Here is a 22,048-nt window from a genome sequence, read left to right as displayed (position 1 = left end):
GCAATAATATGAATCCAGAAACATCACATATAATAGTTAAACATATTCAGGGGCCATTTTGACTTTAGAATGAGTACTATTACTTCTAATACTTTAATGCATAGTATATTTGCTGATAATTCCGTTTCTCTAGGTAATGTTTTGAATGCTGGACATTTACCTGCAGTGGGTTGTTTTTATAGTGTGGTAGTGATACATTTAAGTACTGGATAGGGATACTTAGTCCACTGTTTGGAACACAGTAACAAGACAGATAGTACCATCTTGAGGTATATTGTGAAACTACAGACAGAAACTTGTTTTTATTGCCCCATGGTAGTTTGTCCTTCTGAAGGGGCATCCATCCATCAGTCCATCTATGTTTGCTTTTCTATGGCAGGCTTGCCCGTTATAGACATCCTAGCATACTTATGCACATGGGGTATGCACTCTGGACGAGACACTCATGACCAGGGCTGTCTGAACACACACCACCTTTGAATTAGGATATTTCTATTATATATTTGGTCCAATTCATTAGCCTTCTCATTTTTGTTTATTATATGTTTATGTTAGAAAAATGCTATTATGTTATATGCATCTGATAGAGGTATGACATAGACTTGTCCTGGAGGTAACAAAGCCACACAGAATAAGATGGCCGCTGAAATACAAGGAGCTTCAGTGCATTTATTTAAAAAAAACAAACAAACACACTATTTGATGTTAACTGTCCTTTAAAACAGTGAATCTACACAGAAATTAAACAGCTGTTAAGATAATGGCTGTAAAGTAAGATTTGAAGCCTCTTTGTGAATTAGGACTTTTATTTTGAAATTTCCGTTGATTGGCGTCCGGTTTGTTCTGGCAGCTTTGACGCAGGTCTGCGGGCTCTGGGGAGCACTGCAGCTTGATTTGAAATCGGACTAATACTGTGTGTGTGTGTGTGTGTGTGTGTGTGTGTGTGTGTGTGTGTGTGTGTGTGTGTGTGTGTGTGTGTGTGTGTGTGCGTGCATGCATGTGTGTGTTTGCGTGCGTGCGTGCTTGCGCGCGCACAAAGGCTGCATTACTGATGCACAGTATTGACTTCATGGTGACCTCATTGTACTGTATAGCACTGGTGGGCTCGCCCTATATGGTAGAAGATTAGCTGGCTTCCACCTGACTCTAAATTTTTCACTTTGTCTTTTTATGTACAGTGGTGTAGTAGTTATACTGGACACAGAAAAACCATTTGGTCCAACACAAGGGTTTGGAACTGTGTCACCATAAATGCATCATGACTCTCTGCATGCCGGTGTCCCAACACATGAAGCTGGTGCCCATTTTATGTTCTGCCCCTCAGACAGCCTGAGTCCACCACTGCTGTGGAGTATGGTCTGTGATGAGATTATAGTCCTTAAAGATGTTATGATTGTTGTATGTATGTTTATCTGCATCATGCAAATTAGCAAACCATCATTCAAACCTGTTTAAATAGGTGGCAGTCATGATGGCGTGTCAGTTTTTGTTTGAAAACACTATTTTTTTCAAACCAGACAATGTTGTACAGTTCCCAAATTGCAATTGTATTTCAGTCTGATGCAGATCACTATTTTTTATTTGTTGAGATGATGAAATAAAGGATCTGTTGCTAAGAACATCATAAAGGTGGCTGCAGAAATGTTAAGTAACTCCATCACTATGGCATTTAACACTAATCTTTATTTATTAATATGTTCACCGTCCATTCTTTCTCTCGCACATCCACAGCTGTAACAGTCTCTGCAATATTTATTTCAAATATGATTAATTTAAATGTGTTCATTCCCTTGGTTGGATATAACATTATCTAGTGGCCAAAGTGGACTTATATACACTCACCACCCTGTTCTGAACTACTGCGGAACATATATCTAAGTGGTGGGTAAGCCCTGTGTATGAGTATGTGTGCGTGTGGTGATAAAATAGTATTTTGTCAAATCAATTCAGTGTGTTCGAGATGTAGTGCTGCTGAGAAGTGTGTGGGTTTTTTATGCTTGTACATGAGTGCAGTGCATGTGTTTCTGCTTCCTTCACTCCAGGCAGGAGGCTGACTCGATGGAAAAGATGAATGAATCATAGTGGGAAGTGCCAGAGTCGCTGAACATGCTCTCTCACTCAGTCTATCACTCTCATATTTACTATCACTCACACACAGGCAGCTGCATGCTCCCCCAGCGAGCACACACGCAGATGTGCAGGCATGCAGACACACACTGAGGCATTCGCTGGCAATTTGCCTCCTCTCCCTCTTGCTTCAGTCTCAGCAGATTACAGCTGGCTCATCCTCATTAATTGGCCAATCAGCCAATAAAGCTAAATGCTCTCAATAAACGCTGATTTCCATTTCCACAGAGATGGAACAGTCCACCCGCTCCATCCTGCCCCCCCTCCACAACCACCCCCTGTGGTCTGCTCTGCATGTTGCCATGCCAACAGGGAGGTGAGCACCTCTGGAAGCTCCAATCAAGTGTCTCAGTTTCACACATGTACACATAACATTAAGGTGGATTAAGATGAGTGCCTGTGTCTGTGAGCGTAGCTAACAAAGGGCCTCATTCCGAACAACACATTGAACCGAATTCTGCAGATGGAGAGGGCCTGTGTGTGCAGCTTACTCTGTGTTGAATGAGGAGAATAATAAACAAAGATAAGGAGTGATTTCTATTTTAATAGCTGTTTTTTTAATTTATTTTTTATTTGGTTACTTACATTGTTGTGTTTACAGATGACTTAAAACAGATGCAAACATCCCAGAAAACATTCACCACAGATGGAGAAAGATCAGAGTCTTCAGATTTTGACCTAACTGCTGCTGCTTTAGAGATATTTTTATTTTATCATCGTTATTATATTGTTATTATTACTATATGTTTACATTCTTACATTTAAAGACCACATTCAGGGATACCTAGGATAACACTCAACTATGTTTTGTTTTTGTAACCAGGCATGAAAAAATAAAAGCATATGTTGTCCTCAGTGCTTATTGTGTCCCCCTCCCTCTCTGAGACACTCTGCTCTGTGCCCGTTGGTTCCTGCTAGAGATCTTTATATAAAAAGAGGGTCCACACTATTTGCTCTTAATATGGAAAAGGGCAAAGTAGTGTCCTAAAACAGGCGTGCAAAGTACATTTGTTACCTTTTTTGAACACATTCGCTCTCCTTAGTATTCATGGAAGCAGGAGGGAGTATTGATTGAACTGCTCAGTGCTGCTAATGTTTATGGTAATGAAGGAACATGTCAGCCTATGCTCTGTTGTGGCTCATTGATGTGTTTTAAATTACACAACAATGGAGGACTGTGGCAAAGGAACAAACCACATCAGGTCTTGGCAACACATGCATTGTCGGATTATATATAGATAGAATGCATCATATCACTATCCTTTAAACCAGGTGTGTGTGTGTGTGTGTGTGTGTGTGTGTGTGTGTGTGTGTGTGTGTGTGTGTGTGTGTGTGTGTGTGTGTGTGTGTGTGTGTGTGTGTGTGCGCGTGCTGAATTAGTTTTCCTTGCCAGACATCTCCTTCTTGCCCTTTTAAAACCCTTCTTATATACTTTTCATTACCCTCCTGTCATTTTCAAATCACATCTCAAAACATCCTTGTATATTATTGCAGGCTTTGTATTTAAGCCTGTTTGTGTTTGATGTTTTTATCTTTTTTTATTTAGCTCTTACTTATGTTAAGGCCTATTTTTGTTATATTCAGGCTTGACTAATTTTGTGTTTAATCGGTGTTTATTTATTTTTATCTTTGTTTTATTCAGTTTCTATTCCTTTTTATTGTTGTTTTATTCAGGTTTGACTTTTATTGATCTTTGTTTTATTCAGGTTTTCATTTCATCATTGTTAGATTCAGGGTTGTTTACTTTTATGTTCGTTTTATTCAGGTTTTACTGATTTTTGTATTGGGTTATATTTGCTATATGGCCTAATTGCCACTGTACTAGTGAACAGGCAAAAAATAACGAGCAACATCTTAATGTCTTCCATTGTTGCCTACAATATCTAAAACAACATTTTTCAAAAACTTCCAGAAATATCCAGATCATCAAATTGACTATTTGAAGAAGAAGAAGAAGAAGAAGAAGAAGAAGAAGACGAAGACGAAGAAGAAGAAGAAGAAGAAGAAGAAGAAGAAGAGGCCACGAGGTTGCTAAAGTCTGTTGTAATGCCGCCATCTTGTGGTCAGAATCGAGCGAGTACTTAACTCTGACGTATTACCCCGGGGTTTGATGGGAGTTGGAGTCAGAATGGATTCGGCACTTCCTGCTTTGACAAGGAAGACCAAGAAGTTTCGGCTGTGGACTAAGAGGCTGTTCGCCTGCCAAACCGTGTCCCCTCGAAGAGCCGTACGCGAACACATAAACAAAGTAAGTATGTATTTACTTACACATAAGCGTGTTCATGAAATAAAATGAAATAAGCTTATTTTGAACAGGAAGCAGTAGCAAGTTTTCATAATGGAACAGTCGCCACTATTGTCAGCTAAGCTCGGCTTGTCATAGAAGTACATGGAAAAATGACTCACAACTAGTGTTTATTAATAGATTTAATAATTCATTCTGGTTTTCTTTTGAATAACTCTGTAACATTACACGTGAATTTGACAGGAAAGACAGAAGTTTGATAAAGTTTTATTCCAGAGTTGCTGGTAAAGCAGTAAAACTGTCAGAGCTCGTCTAGTATTTATTGAATCTGTCTGCATGTGTTTGGTACTGATTTTCCACCCTGTTAAATAACACAACAATATGTTTTACCTGTGTAAGTGTGTTAATAGATAAATCTCCCATCTAAACTCACTCCTGATCAGTCGTTTCTGGCATTTTAACATGTTCATTTAAGATATGGAGTATTTTCGTGTGAAAGCTGAGGACAGTAGTCAGTTTCTGGGAATTTCATTGTCGAGTAAAGTCAAACAACATGTAACATGAATCTTTTTTTGCCAAGGGCCAAGTGTAGATGCTGCTTTAACTTTACAGGAGCCACAGAAGCTTCAGGCCGCAGCAACAGGTTTGACCAGAAGTATTCTCGGTCATATGAAAAGATGCCATGAGATAACGTAAATGTGCTTTGTCATCTGAGATTTGGCTGTACCTTTGATGCTATGGTGGCTCTGTGTGTTCTCTACATTTGTACACAACACAACAGTAAGCAGAGAATGCTGTTGATTTTCATATGATTTCCACATCACTTTGTGTGTGAGGTAGGGTTGTTCGGATACTGATACTGGTAAAAATACTCAAACTCAGAAATATTTACTTTTATTTCAAATGAACTTTGACAGAAAAATGTATTTTATTCCAACATGTAATGAAAACTTAAAAACCATAATAATAAAACCATCTCATAATTAAAATGGAAATGCGGAGCACCTCACTATGAGCTGCCATTTCACTGCTGCAGTCAGGGCTGAATTCATGCACTAAATATTTTCTTTCTATAGAGAAAACATGACGGTTTAGACTGAACAGGATCATTCTGTCCTTGACAATGTAGCACAGGGAACATGAATTCCTAGAATGAATGGGAGCCTGTTCACCTCTGTGCGTCAGACAGCAAGTTGGTTCTCACATTGCCAGTAAGCTCAAGAGAAAGCACATATATACGCACAAGCATGCACGCATGCAGCAGAATGACAGATCATTAGAATGTCTGCTAACACAGTGTGTAATCTGTGTAAACAACCTCTCCTGGCAATGACAGGACTGATGAAGATCTGAAGTTTGAATACAACATTTATGCTGTCCTCCCTTCCAGATGCCATGAACCGTCTTTGTTTACTTGTTTCTCTTCCCCAGATGTCTTTGATGGAGCGTGGGGGAGGCGTCCGGCCGATCACCGCGGTGGCGTGGACCTCCAACTCCGGCACCTGCCCCAAAGATTTTAACCTGGTAGGAAGAGAGATGAAATGTACACACTCATCCACAAACAAAAGTACACAGTCGTCATCAGAGTGACAATGGACCTTCTTTTCACAGCAGACATTTTGACTTGTCTGGAACAGTCTCATCTGAATGTCCATTTGCTGTTTTGACAGTCAAATTGTTTGGCGTGTGCAGGGTCCATGCTAAACCTACAAAAAAAAAAAAAAAAGGAACCAGGTATTTCCATATTTTGCTCCAGAGTGACCACGAACAGTTTCTGTCTGTGTTAAAGTTGTGTGAGAGTATAATTATAGCTGACAACCTTAAAGGCCCATGTTGGAGCCATAACCAATCTTTACTTGAAGTAAAGTCTCTAATTTAAAGACAGCTTACAGAGAGGCTAGAGAAGGCGCAGCTGTGTTTGCAGTCACTCAAATGTTGTTTGAAATCTGAAGTAGGACAGATGTGTTTGGATGAGTTGGAAACTTGACCTTTAGAAACCGAGTGGTTGTTTAACAGTGATGTAAACTGTCTGTTCTAAAGATCCGGACACAAGAGGACGTTGTGTAGCCACTGAATATGAGAGGGAGCCTGTTTCACTCGAGCACTGTAATGAATGGCCTCATGACCAGATGATCTGAATTTAAACTGAGTGTTTGAGACAGCTAACACTCAGCTTTCGTCTTGACTTCAAGTGGACTGAAAACATTTGGGTTTTTGTCTTCAAAAAGTTGTACAGTGAAGCACTGCACAGCCACAGTGCTGTTCTGTTGGCCAGGATGAATTTGACTGCAGAACAGGAGAGTAGTGCCTTGCTAAAGAGAAGATGAAGAAGAATAGTTAAGTAAAGTGTCACCAACGAGACAAAAGCTTAACTTAAAGATACCTTTAACAACCTCGACTTGGTATTTTATGTGTTTACTGTTATGTTTTTAATTTTTAATATAATTTATTTGCATCCATGTCAGATGCAGAGATCGACCAAGATAATTTGTTTTTTTTAAAAAACAACAATACAGATAATTAGTAAGCAGTGAGATCGATAATCGATATTTGGAACAGATAAAAATGTATGGTTAAAATTAAAATTAGCTATTACTCGTGATGTGTAACCAATCTGACATTGAGTGAGGGCACAGAGAGGGAGGCTGCATCAGAGCCAAAGCAGAGCAGTGTTATACTAGATGGCAGAGAGCATACCTCCAGCAAGGCCCAACAGTCCCCTTCAATTCCATCAAGCCTATAATTAAATCTGCTAGATCCAGATTTTTGCTTGGATCCACATCAGATTGTGCTCACTCATAGACACCAGCCACCTAAATACACCTGCTTTTTACCATACATTATTCCATGAGAAATGTGTGAAAATGTCACAAGCGCCCAGTCTCGCAATGTTATAGGAAAAATACCTGAGTATGTCCCTTATATCAGATCTGAAACCAAAAGTTAAAAGTGTCTTTTCTGGACCGAGACCCATCCGCCATCCAGGTTAAGTGGAAATCCGCTCAGTAGTTTTTGTGTAATCCTGCTGACTAACCAACAAACAGACAAACTCAACTGGTGGAGGTTGTTCATGAATTCTTTAGGCAATCAGACAAAAGACTCCAGCGTCCATGATTCTGTCTGTTGTAAAGTAAAAGGCTTGCAACTGGAAACAGAATGTAGAATAAAGGCAAATAGACAAAAAGCTAATCAACAGAACAGACTATTTTTCAGATCATTGGAAAAATGCTGAACATCGGCTCTGATAATCGGTCTGTCCCTCGTCGTGTGTTGTGTATCTAACTGTTGCCTATTTCTTCTGCAGATCAGCATCACAGAAGACGGAGCAGCAGCGAACTTTACACGCAGCTTTGGGATGAAGTCTGGATATTACCTCTGTTACAGCAAGGTAACAGACAGAGATACAATGAACACAGAAGATGCATCATGTCCTTTGTTCTCTGCTCTTGTCCCTCCTGCCTTCCTTCTTCAGATTGTGTCTCTCTTTTCTCTCCAGGACTTGGCAGGTGGTATGGTAGTGACAGACATTCAGCTCATTTCTGACAAGGAATCTATTCCTCATGGTTATTGCTACATAGCAGAGCACCTTGAACCGAGTAAATACAAACACACATGCGCAGTTTTGTCTTTATTATCTCTAAGCTAAAATTGGTTCCACACACATACTGTATACAGAGACAGGTGTTTACACACACACCTGATAATTGATCTCCTCCTGATATCTGATGTCTTATTTACTCTCTGCTGATTTAATTTTTCAGTCTAATGGACATGTCCTGTATTCATGTGTGTGTTTGTGTGTTCAGGGGCCACTGTTTCAAAGAAGAAGCGCGTGTGTGTGCGTGTCGCCCCAGTGGGCAGTGTGGACACAGCTGTGTTGGATGTTAAACTGACAGCCAAAAGCAAAATGATGTTGCAGCACCACACATACGTGGGGTCGGTGACATTCCCATATACAAATATTTGATTTGCATCTCTTTTTATGAAGGCATTTCTTAAATCCCATCTGTCTTCACAGGATGACTTGCTTTCCACTGTGCATTCAGTACTCTGAATGGTAATGATACAGTTGTTAATGTATTATTAAATGTGCCTCTCCCCCAGAGACATCCATGGCTACGTGCTGTGGTGCAGAAAGGGCTATTTCACAAGCCCCGTGCCTCAAGCCAAGCCCCGCAGTGTCAGTCTGGACTTCCGCGGACTTTCACTGGAGCAGCCGACTGCTCCTCTGCCCCTCAGACCCAGGTACAACTGGAGAACAAGATTTGTTGGCCAAGACATCTCTGCAGCACTAGAGTTCTTTGTTATAATCGCGTTTGGTCCCACACTTGACCTTTTATAAAACAGCTTCTTGTGATTTGGATATTGCACTTGGTCATATTGCAGTCCTGGTTATATTTCCATTAATTGTGCAGCCCTAATATTTATCTGTTTGTCTCCATAGCAACCCTCCTCCTAGGCTGCCACTGAACAAACTGAGTCAGAGACGCTGCAGCCTCAGCAGCAAGGACAGCTCGGACAAACCCGCCGACAGCAGTTTCCAGGGAATCACAGGTACTCCAAGTCTCTCCTCACTCACAGGAAGCTTATTACTATCTGTCACTGTGGGCAGCCCACTCACCTGTCACCTGCATTCACTCCCTGTAGCTCTAGATGGAGTTCCCTTCAGCCTCCACCCAAAGTTTGATATCCAGGCAAACAGCACAGTATGCCATTTTCATCAATACTTAAGTTATGGATTCAACTACAAATTAGTTGTTTTGGGGGTTTTTTTGCCTCAGTTTATTTCTCATTGTGACACACTTGTCTCCCTTTGTCATCTTCCTCTCTTAGACTCTTCAGCTCAACTCTCAGCTAAACAACATTCGCATTAAGTCTCTCCAAGACATCGAAAATGAGGTAGGGTCACATTTGACTCCCAACTAAGCCTTAAATTACAAACATGAACGGTTTTCATTAAGAATAAACTCACTGTTCTTGTTTTCAGTACAACTACACTTTTGCTGTGGAGGAATCTGCCTCCAAGAGGATCAGACCGTCAGTGCCAACAGGAGGCGCTCCATCTGAGCAGTAATCTTTTTTAACAAAGCAACACTATCAGACTTCTGCGTTTTAGCATGACATCTCACATCATGGTACAGAGGAAGGAGGATCATGCCAGAAATTGTAATGATTTATCATAATGGGGTCTTTTAAAGGGTCATCTATGGGCACTACCCTTCTGCATGAGACTGACAGTCATACATCAAAAGTGTTTACATGATGTGGCTGTTTGTTTGTCATGCCACACTGTCATTTCTTTTAATTTGTCTATCTTGTCAAGCCTGTAATGCAATGCCATCTTCAAACATTCCACGTTTTTATTTGCCAAAGGAAAGGCCTGTTTGAACTGAATCATTCTTGGACTTAAATTGTCTGAACGTGTGTTTTGACTGTTCTCCTTTTGTAGGAAATCAGCCTTTTTAAAGATGTTACAGGGATAAAGATGAAAGAAACTATGAATCTGTAGTGTGTCCGTACTCATCTGCAACATTAAAACGTCAAAATGTGTTTAATACTAAAAGAAAAATGCTTTATTATATCATAAAGATGCACTTGGCTTAAAGATGTGTGCTCCCTGCTCTGCTGTATGTTACTTGATAACCTTGAGTGCTGCGCGTTTTTAATGATTTCAGTGACAGACATATGGATGAGCGTTGTTGCAGATGTTATATTGAACTTACTATCATATTGGAATGTAAGATAAAAGGTATTTTCTTGTGTGAGTGGCTGACCATCAGTTTTGTATTCCCAAATAATTATGAAGTCCTACTTTAAGGCGATCGGAGGAAGGTTGTATATTTTTCTCTGTGTTGGTTAAGATATGTGGGCGAAAGCTGAGACGATCTGTTTTGTGTTTTTTAACTGTCAGGCAGAATAAGGGCCAAATATTTATCTTTGTCATTGTACAATATATAAAGTTATGGTTTGTGGTCTTTATGCTCTATATAGTGAACTTTTATTGCATGAAAAAAATAAAAACCTAAGAAACACTACTTCAGGTGTGGTGGTTTATTATACACCACGTCCTTACAGACCTATTTGAGGAATTTGAAGACATTCAGTGTGAATCGCAACATAATAATGTTAATTATGTACATAGTTTGTTTGCATCGCCTTTTATCAGTTATTGTGTGCACATTACAGCATCTGAGTGAATAACCAAGTGATGAACAACCAGCATAACATATCTAGGGTCCTTTTCATTCACTCTGCTTGCTTCAGTTTTTTAAATCGATTGTCTTAAAGCGACGAGAATGACACTGTGCTGCTGGTGTAGCGACAGACTCTTGCTTACCATCTGTGGCTGCACATTCACTCAAACGCCTCATCCTGAAGGTTTCACACAGAAGAAATTAAATCAGTCTGACATTCTGGATGAGGGTCATCATTCACAAAAATAGGTTTATTTCTGTTTATTGATGTATCTTTAAAGCACCTTTAAAAGCCTAGCTACAACGGGTGAAGAAGACTTTACAGTTCTCTTAATAAAGTGTCTCAAGTTATAATGCATCTTTCCTCCAGCAGTCCTGTGTGTTCACACCACGTGTAAGTGCAGGATCCCTCTCCTCCTGCTTCGGTGCATTACTGCCACCTGCTGTTCTACACTGGACTCTTTATGTTGGATTATGTTATGTATACATTGCACATTACATCACTGTCTCCCTGTTATGCAACATGTCCGGTGAAATCTTTCATAGTTTTGTAAATAACAGTTAAAATCTTTTTTTAAATTTGACAGCATAAAAAGTTAACAAACTTCAAAGCGATGCCTTAAACTTGATGGTTTTGACCAACACTCGGCAAACACAAAGGGATTTAATTCATACTGACACGACTCATTGTGAGAGAACTGATGTTGGAGTAAAACCTTAATATATGGTGTGTCCAGAAAATAACTTATACTTTTGCATGAAGAATAACTTTCAATGTTCTCATCCTTTCAAGTTATTTATTTATTTATTTATCTATTATTTATTTCAGCATGGCTGTGTGTGTTACAGTTGTTTGAGTAATTAATTATTTTTGGTGGTGCTTAGTATGACATTATGTTTTAATATTAACCCTACGTGCGAATGTTTAAATGTGTTTGTTTTATGGTTTTGTCAGACATATTGTCAGTTTTATCTTCTGGTCAAAAAAAGAAAACCTTTTCCAAAACATATTGTTGTAGTTGAAATGACAAATAAACATGTACTTGGACTTGAAATGGACAAAATAAGTGACAGAAGGTTATCTCAAGTGGTAGCCTGGTGAATGATAAATTTAATTTAGAGGAGCCAGGGCTGGATTAATCCCGCAGGCAAAAATAATCTGTCTGTCCTCCTAGACGATAGAGCTGCAAAGGTTTAAATACATGTGTTATGTTTAGGTCACTTTTACTGAAGCTTGAACCCTCTTAAGCATTCTGTACACTACAGGAGAAAGATATTTGAAAGCATTTTCTTACTATTTAAATGAGAATACCATGTCCCAATCAGTGTGGGGGATCCCCAAAATTATGTCCACAATTAGACTGAAATATTGTCTTTGTGTCTCTTTATTAAGTTGAGATATTGCATGATAAATTCAGAATGGCAAGGGAGGACACTGTGTACCAAGTAGCTTACCACTGGAATTCACTTACTATCAGAATACCAGATAAGTAAAAAAGAAAAATAAGGGGTTAGCAGTACTTTGATGCAGATTTTACAAAATAATTCCTTGCATTCTTGCATTTTTTACTCAGTGTAGACTATATCTATCTACTCATGGGGACAATATACACCAGAGAATATATTCTGCTTACTTTATCTAGATTTGTGTTATTTAAAATGATGATAGAATTTATACTTGCATAGTTTTTTTTTTGTTTGTTTTTTTTTTGTTTTTTTAAACAATTAAATAGCCATATTAAATAGTCTTCAGATTTTAAGTGCAAGATTATCTATCGAAAAATGCAGAACATATTCCTTTGGTGCATGAATTTCAGAATAACAGAAAAATATGCACACATCTCTGTTTATTATTATTATTATTATTATTGTTGTTATTATTATTATAACATCTTGTTAAATGTAATCCTAACAACTTTTGTAGATACAACTTTGTATTTTTTGTGGTTTTCCTGCCTGTTTGTCTGAAAATAAAAAGGAATTTAAAATCATTTTTTATACGTTGATCTCCTTCAAAAGAACATTTATTGAAAAAACATTTATACATGTTTTTGATATGATTTTTCAATTATTAAGACAAAAAAAGAAGCGCTTTTTTAAATTTAGTTCATGTCTGAAGGGATCAATGTGATTCAGTGGATCACAACACACACCTGTGCAGCTAAGTGTGTGTCTCCAGGTTGTTGCTGATGGTTGTGTTACAGCAGCGGTGTGTGTGAGGATCTGTTCCTGCAGCTACACACTGCGACTCCGCCGCTGCTGCTCTGTTTGTTCTGCTCTCCGGAAAACGGTCTCTGATTCCAACCAGCTGTTTCCCGCCTCACACAGATCAGCTGCACACACACACACACGCAGACACACACGTAGTAGGCGGAGGCAGCAGACACACACGCACGCACACACACAGACCCGTAGTAGGCGGAGGCAAGGAGCCACACACACACACATTGGAGGGAACCCCATCAGCTGTGGGAAGCAACACAGCCTGAACTTACTTTTTAATTTTTCTAACTCTGCTCCTCAGATCGCCCGATTTCGAAGCCGTATTTTTTGTCGGTATGCGTCACTGAGGAGTGCGGCGACGGCTCGGTGCTAGAAAACGTGCGTGATTATATTTCAACAGGGACAGCAGTGTAGGAAGAAGGAACAGAAAACACGGACTACAGAAGGTGGCTCTGAAAGCATGGAATATTTCATGATGCCGACAGAGAAGATACCGTCCTTACAGCAGTTCAAGAAGACGGAGAAGGATGTTATCGGGGGTCTCTGCAGGTGTGTAGCTAGCTGTTTTTTTGTTGTTGATACCAAGCTGCTCGCACATATCGTCCCTCGTGTGGCGGTATAGTGTGTGTATGTGTGTGTAATGCAGCGACTCCAGTTAGCATGCTAGCTGTTAGCCTCGCTGCGATGTCTTGGCAGCAGGAGCATGGTTGTGGAAATTAGCAGCTCGTTGGCCAGCTGCTGCCGCTGGCGACGAGGAAATCAGAGTCTATTTTAACTTGTGTTATTACATTTGCCCAGGCCGAATGACATGTAACAACCTACGGGGCATGTTTGCACCCATTCGGCTCAGAAATATGTAAATCATCGACATGAAATCGATACATTTGCGTCCACTTGAACAGCAACCACGTGGTAGTTAACGTGTTCCCCGCCGCCTGGTTGCTGCACACCAAACCACACGTTTATAACGATATAGTTTCTCACACCCCTCAGTGGTATTGATGGATAAACTATATTTGAAGTTTATTTGGAGGTGTATTAAATGTAGGGGGGGTAAAATGAGGGTTCGGCTGCGCCACACGCCTGGTTAAGTAATGCTCCGCGCAGCAGCCATGGTTGTGTCGTGTGCTAACGCTAGCTTAGCTTGGCTAACCAGCTAGCTATCCCGTGCTCGTTCTCTCTCTGTGTTGCGTGTGTGCGCGGACTTGTTTTTACTCGTTTACCAGCTTGTTCAACCGAAACACGTCGTCGTACAAGTTTAAGGGCGGACACAGGTCTGTCTCCGCGAGCAACATATCCGTGAGTGGGTGCTAGCTCGGTGCTAATTGTAGAAAGCATTGTTCTCCATGATGCCAGGGGGCCTGCTGCCGCTGCTGCTGCTGGCGGAGTCACATTTCACTGCTGCTACCGTCCAGACTGTCTACGCGCCCTCAGGCGGCCATGTTGGAGCTCCGCAGCTCCTGGCAGCGACAGCTGACAACAGCTGATCTCATCTCTGAAGATCCCCGGCAGGTTTCACCTGTGTGGGTATAGATGTGGTGGTTTTTCTGTACGGTTTCTGGTCGATGGTCTGATTGGTATAAAGAGATAAGTGTGGATATACGGGTATACTGTGTACTTAAAGTTTTTCTTGCTGGTTGGGCTGAAGTTGATTTTGATTTCTATAAAACTTGTAGTTTTATGGAGTCTTAGATTACTCAAATTATTAATATTTCAAATATTAATGAGGCAACAGCACAAACTTAGAAGTATTTATCCTTTCCATAATTGAATAAACAGTCTGTTCTTTGGGGAAAATAAGCAACCAGAACAGTTTGAAGCTGGAAAGGCGGCAGAGTCCAACTTTCTCCATGAATCTTCAACGATTATTGTCATTATTGTTGTGATCCCTTAAACCTAATATGTGTCTGTGCTTATTCATGTTCACCCCAGAACTTGATAGAATTAATATTTAAAAAAGAAGAAAGACAGGTGGCAGGGTCCACCAAATATAAACAGAGTAAAACAGTATGAAATTGTGTTGCCCTTTGAGGTCAGTTTATTTAGTTTGTTCAGGCACAAAAAGAAATCCATGAATGGAAATCTTCCTCTCCTGTCCCATAAGTACATAATGCACCTTTTTTAAACTGCTTCATACAGGTAATGAAGGTGTTTTTTAAGCCTTTTTGCTTTTAGTTAAACTGACGTCACTGGCTTGTAAACATGCAGTCATAAATCATATTGAGCTCTTTAAATTTAGCTTGAATGTTAGAGTAGAGCTGCACACCCATGCACTCATTTTTTGTTTATAGCCATGTGAGCTGTGTCCTCTGTCTGACCTTTTCATTTTTATAAACATCTCAGGTCTTGTTCTCCAGATTTTTTATCTTCCTGGTACTGTGAGCATCTTTAGGTTTAATGAGTCATGTATTTCTCCCCTGAGTAAATATCACATAGGTTTTCCTACCATAATTTCCAGCCACGTGGGGTGGAGGTGTGTGATAGGGCACTGAGTTTAGCAAAACTCAAAGACCTCCAGGCAGCTTGACTGAGGAATGTAGAGAGATCAGGACTGCAGCCTAGTTCAGATCAAGGTGAACAGTTTAAGGGGTCAGTTGCAGAAGAGGCTCATAAATGTATTGTTGCTTCATAGTTGTGTGTTGTTAGCTGATGGTGTAAATTAGATTTATTTTAACATGATCATAACATGAGAATCTTTGAACTAAAACCGGAGTAAAAAGTATTATCAAATATGTGTCAGAGAGGAGCTTTATATGTTCTCATTGGACACAGACGACAGAGTAATGACTCAATCTCTCCCCTTTTACCTTTCTTCCTCAGCCTGGCCAACATCCCCCTCAGTCCAGAGACAGCCCAGGACCAGGAGAGACGAATCCGCCGTGAGATTGCTAACAGCAACGAACGCCGGCGCATGCAGAGCATCAACGCAGGCTTCCAGTCCCTGAAAACACTCCTGCCCCACACAGACGGAGAGAAACTCAGCAAGGTGCAGAAACGATGCCTTAGATTATGATACATCATGGTCTTGATTTGAGTTTCCTTCACTAGGTAGTTTTGTACATACTATTCTTGTACTCACTTATCTTTTTGGTTCACCACCAATAGGCGGCTATCCTGCAGCAGACGGCAGACTACATCTTCGCCTTAGAGCAGGAAAAGACGCAGCTCCTGGCACAGAACAACCAGCTCAAACGCTTCATCCAGGTAGCAGCCTTTCCGATTGTGCCTCATTGTTATTGTGTGCAGCCTATGTTAAATAGCTCTTGAACACCTCACATTACCACCAAAACTGTTTGAGTCCACCAAGTCCACCGAATGGTTGCCCATCTTTCAGGCTGATTTTCCATTTAGTTCGCTAATTGCTCTGTCAATGAAGCAGTAATTTGTGTATTTTGAAAGTTCTGTCAGGAGCATTTTAAAAAAAATCTTATAGAGATAGAGTCTCTCAGAGGAAAACATTTCCCTGACTGGCTTGAATGTGCCTCAGCAAGAAGTCACTCTATGTCAGACTGTGCCTCACTGAGCCATGACAGCATGTGACCTGTTAGGTGGGGTTAGGTTTAAATGTGCTTTACATGGGCTGTGTGATGTTGCGTCTATCAGCAGATGATTAAACAGTGTCTTGCCATTTCTTCAAGCAGCGTGCCTTTTATTTAAGTCGAGTGAAATCTCATCAGATTGTATACAAGCCGACTGGCGGCACCCACACACTAAGTTTAAATGTGTAAATATGCATGTTGTATGTTTTACATTTAACTTACTTGTCCTCCATGGCGATGCAGGAGTTTAGCGGCTCATCGCCTAAGAGGAGGCGAGCGGAGGAGAAGGACGAAGGGATCGGCTCTCCAGACACACTGGAGGAGGAGAAAGTTGAGGAGCTGAGGAGGGAGATGTTAGAGCTGCGGCAGCAACTGGACAAGGAGCGCTCGGCTCGTATGCAGATGGAGGAGCAGGTGAGACAGGAGGAGGGGGCAGGGTAACAGAGGTTCTCCAGGATGTAAAATGGTCACAGTGGACAAGCACCATCAAAATACACAGACCAGTGTTTTATTTTACCAGCCTTTTCAGTGTCAGTCACCTTAACAAGAGGGCAGCTGGTGGTGTTGACAGATCTACCAGTAACCCAGCTAATTGCTGATAAGCTCACATCCTGGATCTACCTGAACAGCAGGTTAAGACAAAGGAGACTTGACAGGAGTTAAAAAGACAAACAGAAACTTATGCACGAAGTAAAACAGGAAAGTAAACAGAGTTGCTGCATGGTTGAGATGTTTTCAAAAGTTTGAATTAATGAGTTTTAATAGAACACAATGTTTGAGCCTTGATCAGTAATTCAGAGGGCTTGTATGTGTTTCAAGCTGCCCTTAAACAATGCTGAGGTGGTTCTTAATGTAATAACACATGTACTGTGTGCGTGCAGGTGCGATCTCTTGACACCCAGATGAGCCCCGAGCGTATGAAGGTGATCACCCAGCAGGTGGAGGAGGAGCAGGCCATCCTCCAGAGCCAGACACTGTTACGACTGCAGCAGATCCATGCCGCCGACAGACAAACACACAGTCCACAGGTCAGAAACATACACACACATTTGAAAAAACAGTAGGCATCTCTGTTTACACTACGGTTTGATCAATGGCTACTGAATGTGTTCTGAGCCTTTTTAAATCACTGGCTTCATCTGTAGCAGTTGTGTGTAAACACAGACAGTCTCTGTCATAAAATTAAAACATATTAATGTTGTTCATATTTCTCTCTTTGTTCCAGGTGCTGGCTCCACCCACTCCCCCCGCCCCAACCCACCACCCTACAGTCATCGTCCCAGCCCCAACACTAACTCAGCACCCCCACCATCATGTCACCGTGGTGACCATGAGTCCATCTGTCCACACCAGCACCGTGTCAACATCCAGACAGAACCTGGACACTATTGTGCAGGTGAGTGTTAATGAAGTCAGCTTCTGTAAAAAATGACTTGGACTTAGTCCTGTGTCAAATGTCTTGACATTTTTTAAATGTATTTAGTCAACATTTAGTCTCATGATGTTCTTCTTAAGTTAAGTCCAAATGTAGCTTTTTTTTTAATGCAGGTCTGGGGACGTTCTCCACATGCGTTCAAGAAATAGCCTTTATTAGCAACTGTTTACTGTGTGTGTAAGAGTTGACATGCTTACCATCAATATTTTACATTCTTTGATCAATTTTGTGTAAACAGACAATTCTGCAACACAAGAAAGTGATTGGAAAACCCAGGAGGGATGCTGATAACAAATATGAACATGGCCTTAGTCATGGATTGATTGTTGATGAAGATATTTTGGCAAAGTGTTCTTCATCAAAACTAACATTAGTATTAGTCAGATTTTGTTTTACTTAGTATAGCGAGCCATTGTTGAACATGTTCACAGCTATCTTTCGTAGTCTGAAGTTATCATTTAATTGTCAACATTTTAGGGACCGAGTACTTGCTACAGCCTTCAGTATGTTTTTTCCCCCCTCTTCTACCAGGCAATCCAGCACATTGAGCGCACCCAGGAGAGGAGAGCGAGCGCCGAGGAGGAGCAAAGGCGAGCGGTCATCGTTAGCCCCGCGCACGTCGCCATGGACACCGCCTGCTCAGACACAGACACCGACACAGAGGGGGAGGACTGCTCGATGAACTGATCCACCCCATGAACTCACAAACACACACAAACACTTAAAATACCTACTCACTGTAAGATTCCCTCCAGGAGCTTGACTACTTAAAAAAAATCTTTCTTCGGCATTATGAAAAATTTAAAATCCAGTGGTTAAGCTCTGTATCAGTCATGTACTGTAAAAATTGAAAACATAGGATGGTCAGCGCGCAGAGGAGCTCCTGTGGGATTTGTCAGAGCCGGTCTGTGGCTACTTGAAACCTGGAGGGTCTCCCCGTGTAAACAGCTATCGGCATCCGTCCGTCCTTCATGTGTGTTTATGTGTGCTACATACAGTCGCAGTATCACAGCTAACTGTCGTCACTGGCGCACTGACAGTATTATATGTGCCACAAATTGATAGTGAGCACAATGGAGAGTTGAATGTAACAACACAATAAGCAAGCAGCTCTTGATTCTTTAAGGGATGTCAAGTTGCAGCTGTTTCTTCCCCAGTCTTAATATGTTTTTTCTGTCTTTTCTTCTTTGTTTCCTGGTTGGTCACATGATATCGTAGTGCCAGTGGCCACAAAACTCAACTTAAACTACAACAGAAGGCATTTCTAAATTTTAAAAAGTAAAAGTTAAACCTAATTGCAAAGCTAATCAGAGGCTAAATGTCGAATGAAATTATATCTGATTTACTTGAAAAAACATACGTTGTGTTTTTGATATCTAAATAAGCCCTTAAAAATAAGCTGATGAACAATTTACATTGATCGTCTTTTGGTTATTATTGTTTTTCATTGTTTTGTTAACTTTTTTTTTTTTCTTGTCAGGGTTACTGAATGTTGAAAGTGAAGATTTTGTTATATTGAGATTAACAACTTAAAATTGGAGGTTTGTCAGGTTTTTGTGGGGAACCGGAAGCCTTGCAGAATTGTTGCCAAGTTTGATTTCAACCAAATGAAACTAAAAACTAACTTTAAAAAAAGAGGCTTTAAAAGTAGAAACACTTTAATTTTCCAGAATTTGTCAATTTGACTGGATCAAACTGAGTGAATTAATGGAACATTTGGCTGGTTTGAAGATCTGAAACAGATTTGCATGATTCACACACTCTGTTTGCATGAAGGCTTCCGGTTTTCCTCCAGAGACTTCCAGTCCATCTTCTGGTCTTGGTTTGTTGATTTCAGTGACTATGCACTAGAGTTTTTGGTATTTATGCAATTCCATCTTCAGTACATTTGTCGGTGTCATTTATACATGAGGTGAAGTTATCTATGCACCGTCAATAGGTGTGTACATGACACCTACAGGATATGTATGAAACAAAGAATGTAGTCTACTTGTGGTGCTCTTTGTCAACAAGGTGCTCTGCTGACCAGCAGTGAGCTGAGGCACAAACCTTTTGTGTAACTTCACACTTGTTTATTACACGTGTGTGAAATTTCTGGGAAATGATACAAGTCATTTCCACATCTTGGAATTGCTTAGAGGGCAGCGGAGCAGGGAGGTCTGATCACAAATGACAGCACATTTTGTGTTGACTCATGATATTTACTCACATAAATAGAAAAACCTTCAAAACACTGGTTTCATACTGATGTCAACAATAACCTACAGCATAGAATGACAGATAACAGTATAGTAAATGTAAATTGAAAAACTACATTTTAAAAACAAGGTGAAGGAGAAGGTAAATAAGATAAATTCACACACCAGCTTCCCGTAAAAAACATAGTTTTGGAAAAGATGATACAAGAGCAGCAGCTTTATTGGAAATCGAAGCCCGTACTTGCAGGTCGATGTATGTTTTCGGTGCATCAGATGCCTCACAGAGTTCTGCACTCTAATGAAGAGCACTGAGCTGAACTACAGATGTCTCTCCAAAATGCACCGAGTCTGTCCACCTCATGTTTCATTGCTTATATTCGTGTCGGGAATTTGACTGGAAATCCCTGCTTCGAGCCTCCCTCCTGTCATACTCAATTTGATACGCTGACTTGATGCTGTAAACATTCCTTTTTATTTGGATTTGTATCTGTCTTTTGATCTCTCACATGTTCTGTTGCCAATTGAACGCATGTTAATAATTGCTAAAGCGGGCTTTTGTTTTGAAAGTTTGTTTCTTTTTCTTTTTTTTAACTCTGGTTTCCTCTTTTTTTTCTCTCCATTAACACATGACTGATGGGTTCAGTGTGAAACTGTCTTGTGTGAGATGCATGGACACTATTTCACTTACTGACATCAATTTTATATCTGGTTAGACTAGTCTTTTTCATGCCAAACGTGTGTGTGTGTGGGGCGGGGGGGTTCTCATATTGTTTGTGAAACTTTGTTGAAGGGTTCAGTGATTCGCTAATGGATGGTAAAGCACAGCTTGAATCTGAGCTGAGGTTTGTCATTGGTTGGCTGAACTGTTGCTCCCCAAATGTTTCTGTACATTGTGTTGCAGCACTGCTGTCTTTTGGTGGAATTTGAGATATTTGATATGAAGCACTTGCTGTTCTGTACTGCCTGAATCAATGATGAGGAAGATATTTTTTGCCATTTATTTTTTGTAAACTCTTTGCTGTGACTCTGCAGCTGTTTATTATGTTCTGCTCTTTTCTGTCTTTTCTTCTGTCTTTCTCATCCTGTTTTCCATTTTTGGTGACAAGCATTTTTTTTTTTTTTATATTTTTGTGATTTATTTTTTTGTTTGTTTGTTTTGTTTTCCATCAGTCCAGGTCGATGAGAAGCTGTTATATTTTGTTTATAAAAACTTGGGTAAACAGGCCTTTGTAAAGATGAAAAAAAAATAAAATTTGTACTTTTTTTATTACACCCCACTGCCTCATGGTTTACTTTAATTATATATGGTGTGAAGTTTTTTTGTCCACCAGGTGGTGACGTGGAGCGACTCCTCATGGGGCAGCCACAGCCCAGGGTTGACAGTTCTGACAAATACAGGTGGCTCACAGGCCTCATTTTAATCAGTTGCTAACCTTTTTATCAGTACAAATACTTAAAAATTGACAAACATTTAATTTGAAGTGTTAAGTTTCAAGGCCGTAATATACTGATGTTGAGAGTCATGTTTGAGAAATGCTTGATTCTCAAAATCAACTACACAAGCACGCATGTAAACAATTTTTATTTTTTATTACTCAAAATGAGACAATCCCATTGTCAAATTCAAAGATTGATAAACAAAGTTAAAGGGGCATGAAGAAATCCAAACAAAATCTACAGTATCAATGAGTTGATAATACACATTCGGAAATATTTCATTATTCAATCGTTTAACTGAGTAAACCAGGTGTTCTCAGAGGAGAATAAGGTCCCTCTTTGAAGCTAGAAAGATGGCAGGGTCCGCCACATATAAAGTAAAACAGTATGAAATTGCTGTGTTGTCCTTTAAGGTCAGTTTGTTTATTCAGTATGTTTAGCATAAAAATGTCTTCCCCAAAACTACATAGTGCACCTTTAATTTGAACATCTTGTCAAATAAAATGACAATATACATTGTTTGCTCTGGTTATAGAGAAATTCGGCAAACTTTATTTTTTGCAATTGTGTTTACAGTTGGAGGTGATGATAGCTTCGAGAGCCTGGAAAAGTTTTGTTTAGGTCCCTTGAAAGTGCTTGAGGGGTGCTTG

The 22,048-nt window shown here is 40.2% G+C and overlaps 2 protein-coding genes across 4 annotated transcripts; both read left to right on the top strand.

Moving 5' to 3' along the window:
- Positions 1-4,221: 4,221 nt before the first annotated feature.
- Positions 4,222-10,407, top strand: mvb12a (multivesicular body subunit 12A). The gene is made up of 10 exons (XM_037115310.1): positions 4,222-4,375; positions 5,804-5,896; positions 7,677-7,760; positions 7,869-7,968; positions 8,179-8,308; positions 8,477-8,617; positions 8,817-8,926; positions 9,020-9,078; positions 9,206-9,271; positions 9,360-10,407. The coding sequence occupies exons 1-10, from the start codon at positions 4,238-4,240 to the stop codon at positions 9,444-9,446; spliced, it is 1,008 nt and encodes a 335-aa protein (XP_036971205.1). The 5' UTR covers positions 4,222-4,237; the 3' UTR covers positions 9,447-10,407.
- A 2,499-nt stretch (positions 10,408-12,906) lies between these two features.
- LOC119025305 (transcription factor AP-4-like) lies at positions 12,907-21,233 on the top strand. Of its 3 annotated transcripts, none has more exons than XM_037108729.1 (7): positions 12,907-13,338; positions 15,610-15,775; positions 15,895-15,993; positions 16,572-16,742; positions 17,210-17,356; positions 17,554-17,724; positions 18,295-21,233. In XM_037108729.1, the coding sequence occupies exons 1-7, from the start codon at positions 13,250-13,252 to the stop codon at positions 18,448-18,450; spliced, it is 999 nt and encodes a 332-aa protein (XP_036964624.1). In that variant the 5' UTR covers positions 12,907-13,249; the 3' UTR covers positions 18,451-21,233. The 3 variants fall into 3 exon arrangements, with proteins under 3 accessions (XP_036964624.1, XP_036964632.1, XP_036964640.1); XM_037108737.1 differs by lacking the exon at positions 12,907-13,338 and adding an exon at positions 13,893-14,312; XM_037108745.1 differs by lacking the exon at positions 12,907-13,338 and adding an exon at positions 15,218-15,362.
- The last annotated feature ends 815 nt before the right edge of the window (positions 21,234-22,048 follow it).

Source organism: Acanthopagrus latus, chromosome 1 (assembly GCF_904848185.1).
Source record: "Acanthopagrus latus isolate v.2019 chromosome 1, fAcaLat1.1, whole genome shotgun sequence".
Taxonomy (NCBI): Eukaryota; Metazoa; Chordata; class Actinopteri; order Spariformes; family Sparidae; genus Acanthopagrus; species Acanthopagrus latus.
This window is presented reverse-complemented; position numbering and strand designations above follow the sequence as displayed.

What these genes read in the sequence shown, in the direction of transcription:
- mvb12a (XM_037115310.1), top strand. Translation starts at nt 4,238, where the DNA reads ATGGGAGTTGGAGTCAGAATGGATTCGGCACTTCCTGCTTTGACAAGG. An exon ending in TACGCGAACACATAAACAAA is followed by an intron (nt 4,376 to 5,803) that starts GTAAGTATGTAT and finishes TCTCTTCCCCAG; the next exon opens with ATGTCTTTGATGGAGCGTGG. An exon ending in TCCAAGACATCGAAAATGAG is followed by an intron (nt 9,272 to 9,359) that starts GTAGGGTCACAT and finishes TCTTGTTTTCAG; the next exon opens with TACAACTACACTTTTGCTGT.
- LOC119025305 (XM_037108729.1), top strand. Translation starts at nt 13,250, where the DNA reads ATGGAATATTTCATGATGCCGACAGAGAAGATACCGTCCTTACAGCAG. An exon ending in GTTATCGGGGGTCTCTGCAG is followed by an intron (nt 13,339 to 15,609) that starts GTGTGTAGCTAG and finishes TTTCTTCCTCAG; the next exon opens with CCTGGCCAACATCCCCCTCA. An exon ending in ACGGAGAGAAACTCAGCAAG is followed by an intron (nt 15,776 to 15,894) that starts GTGCAGAAACGA and finishes CACCACCAATAG; the next exon opens with GCGGCTATCCTGCAGCAGAC.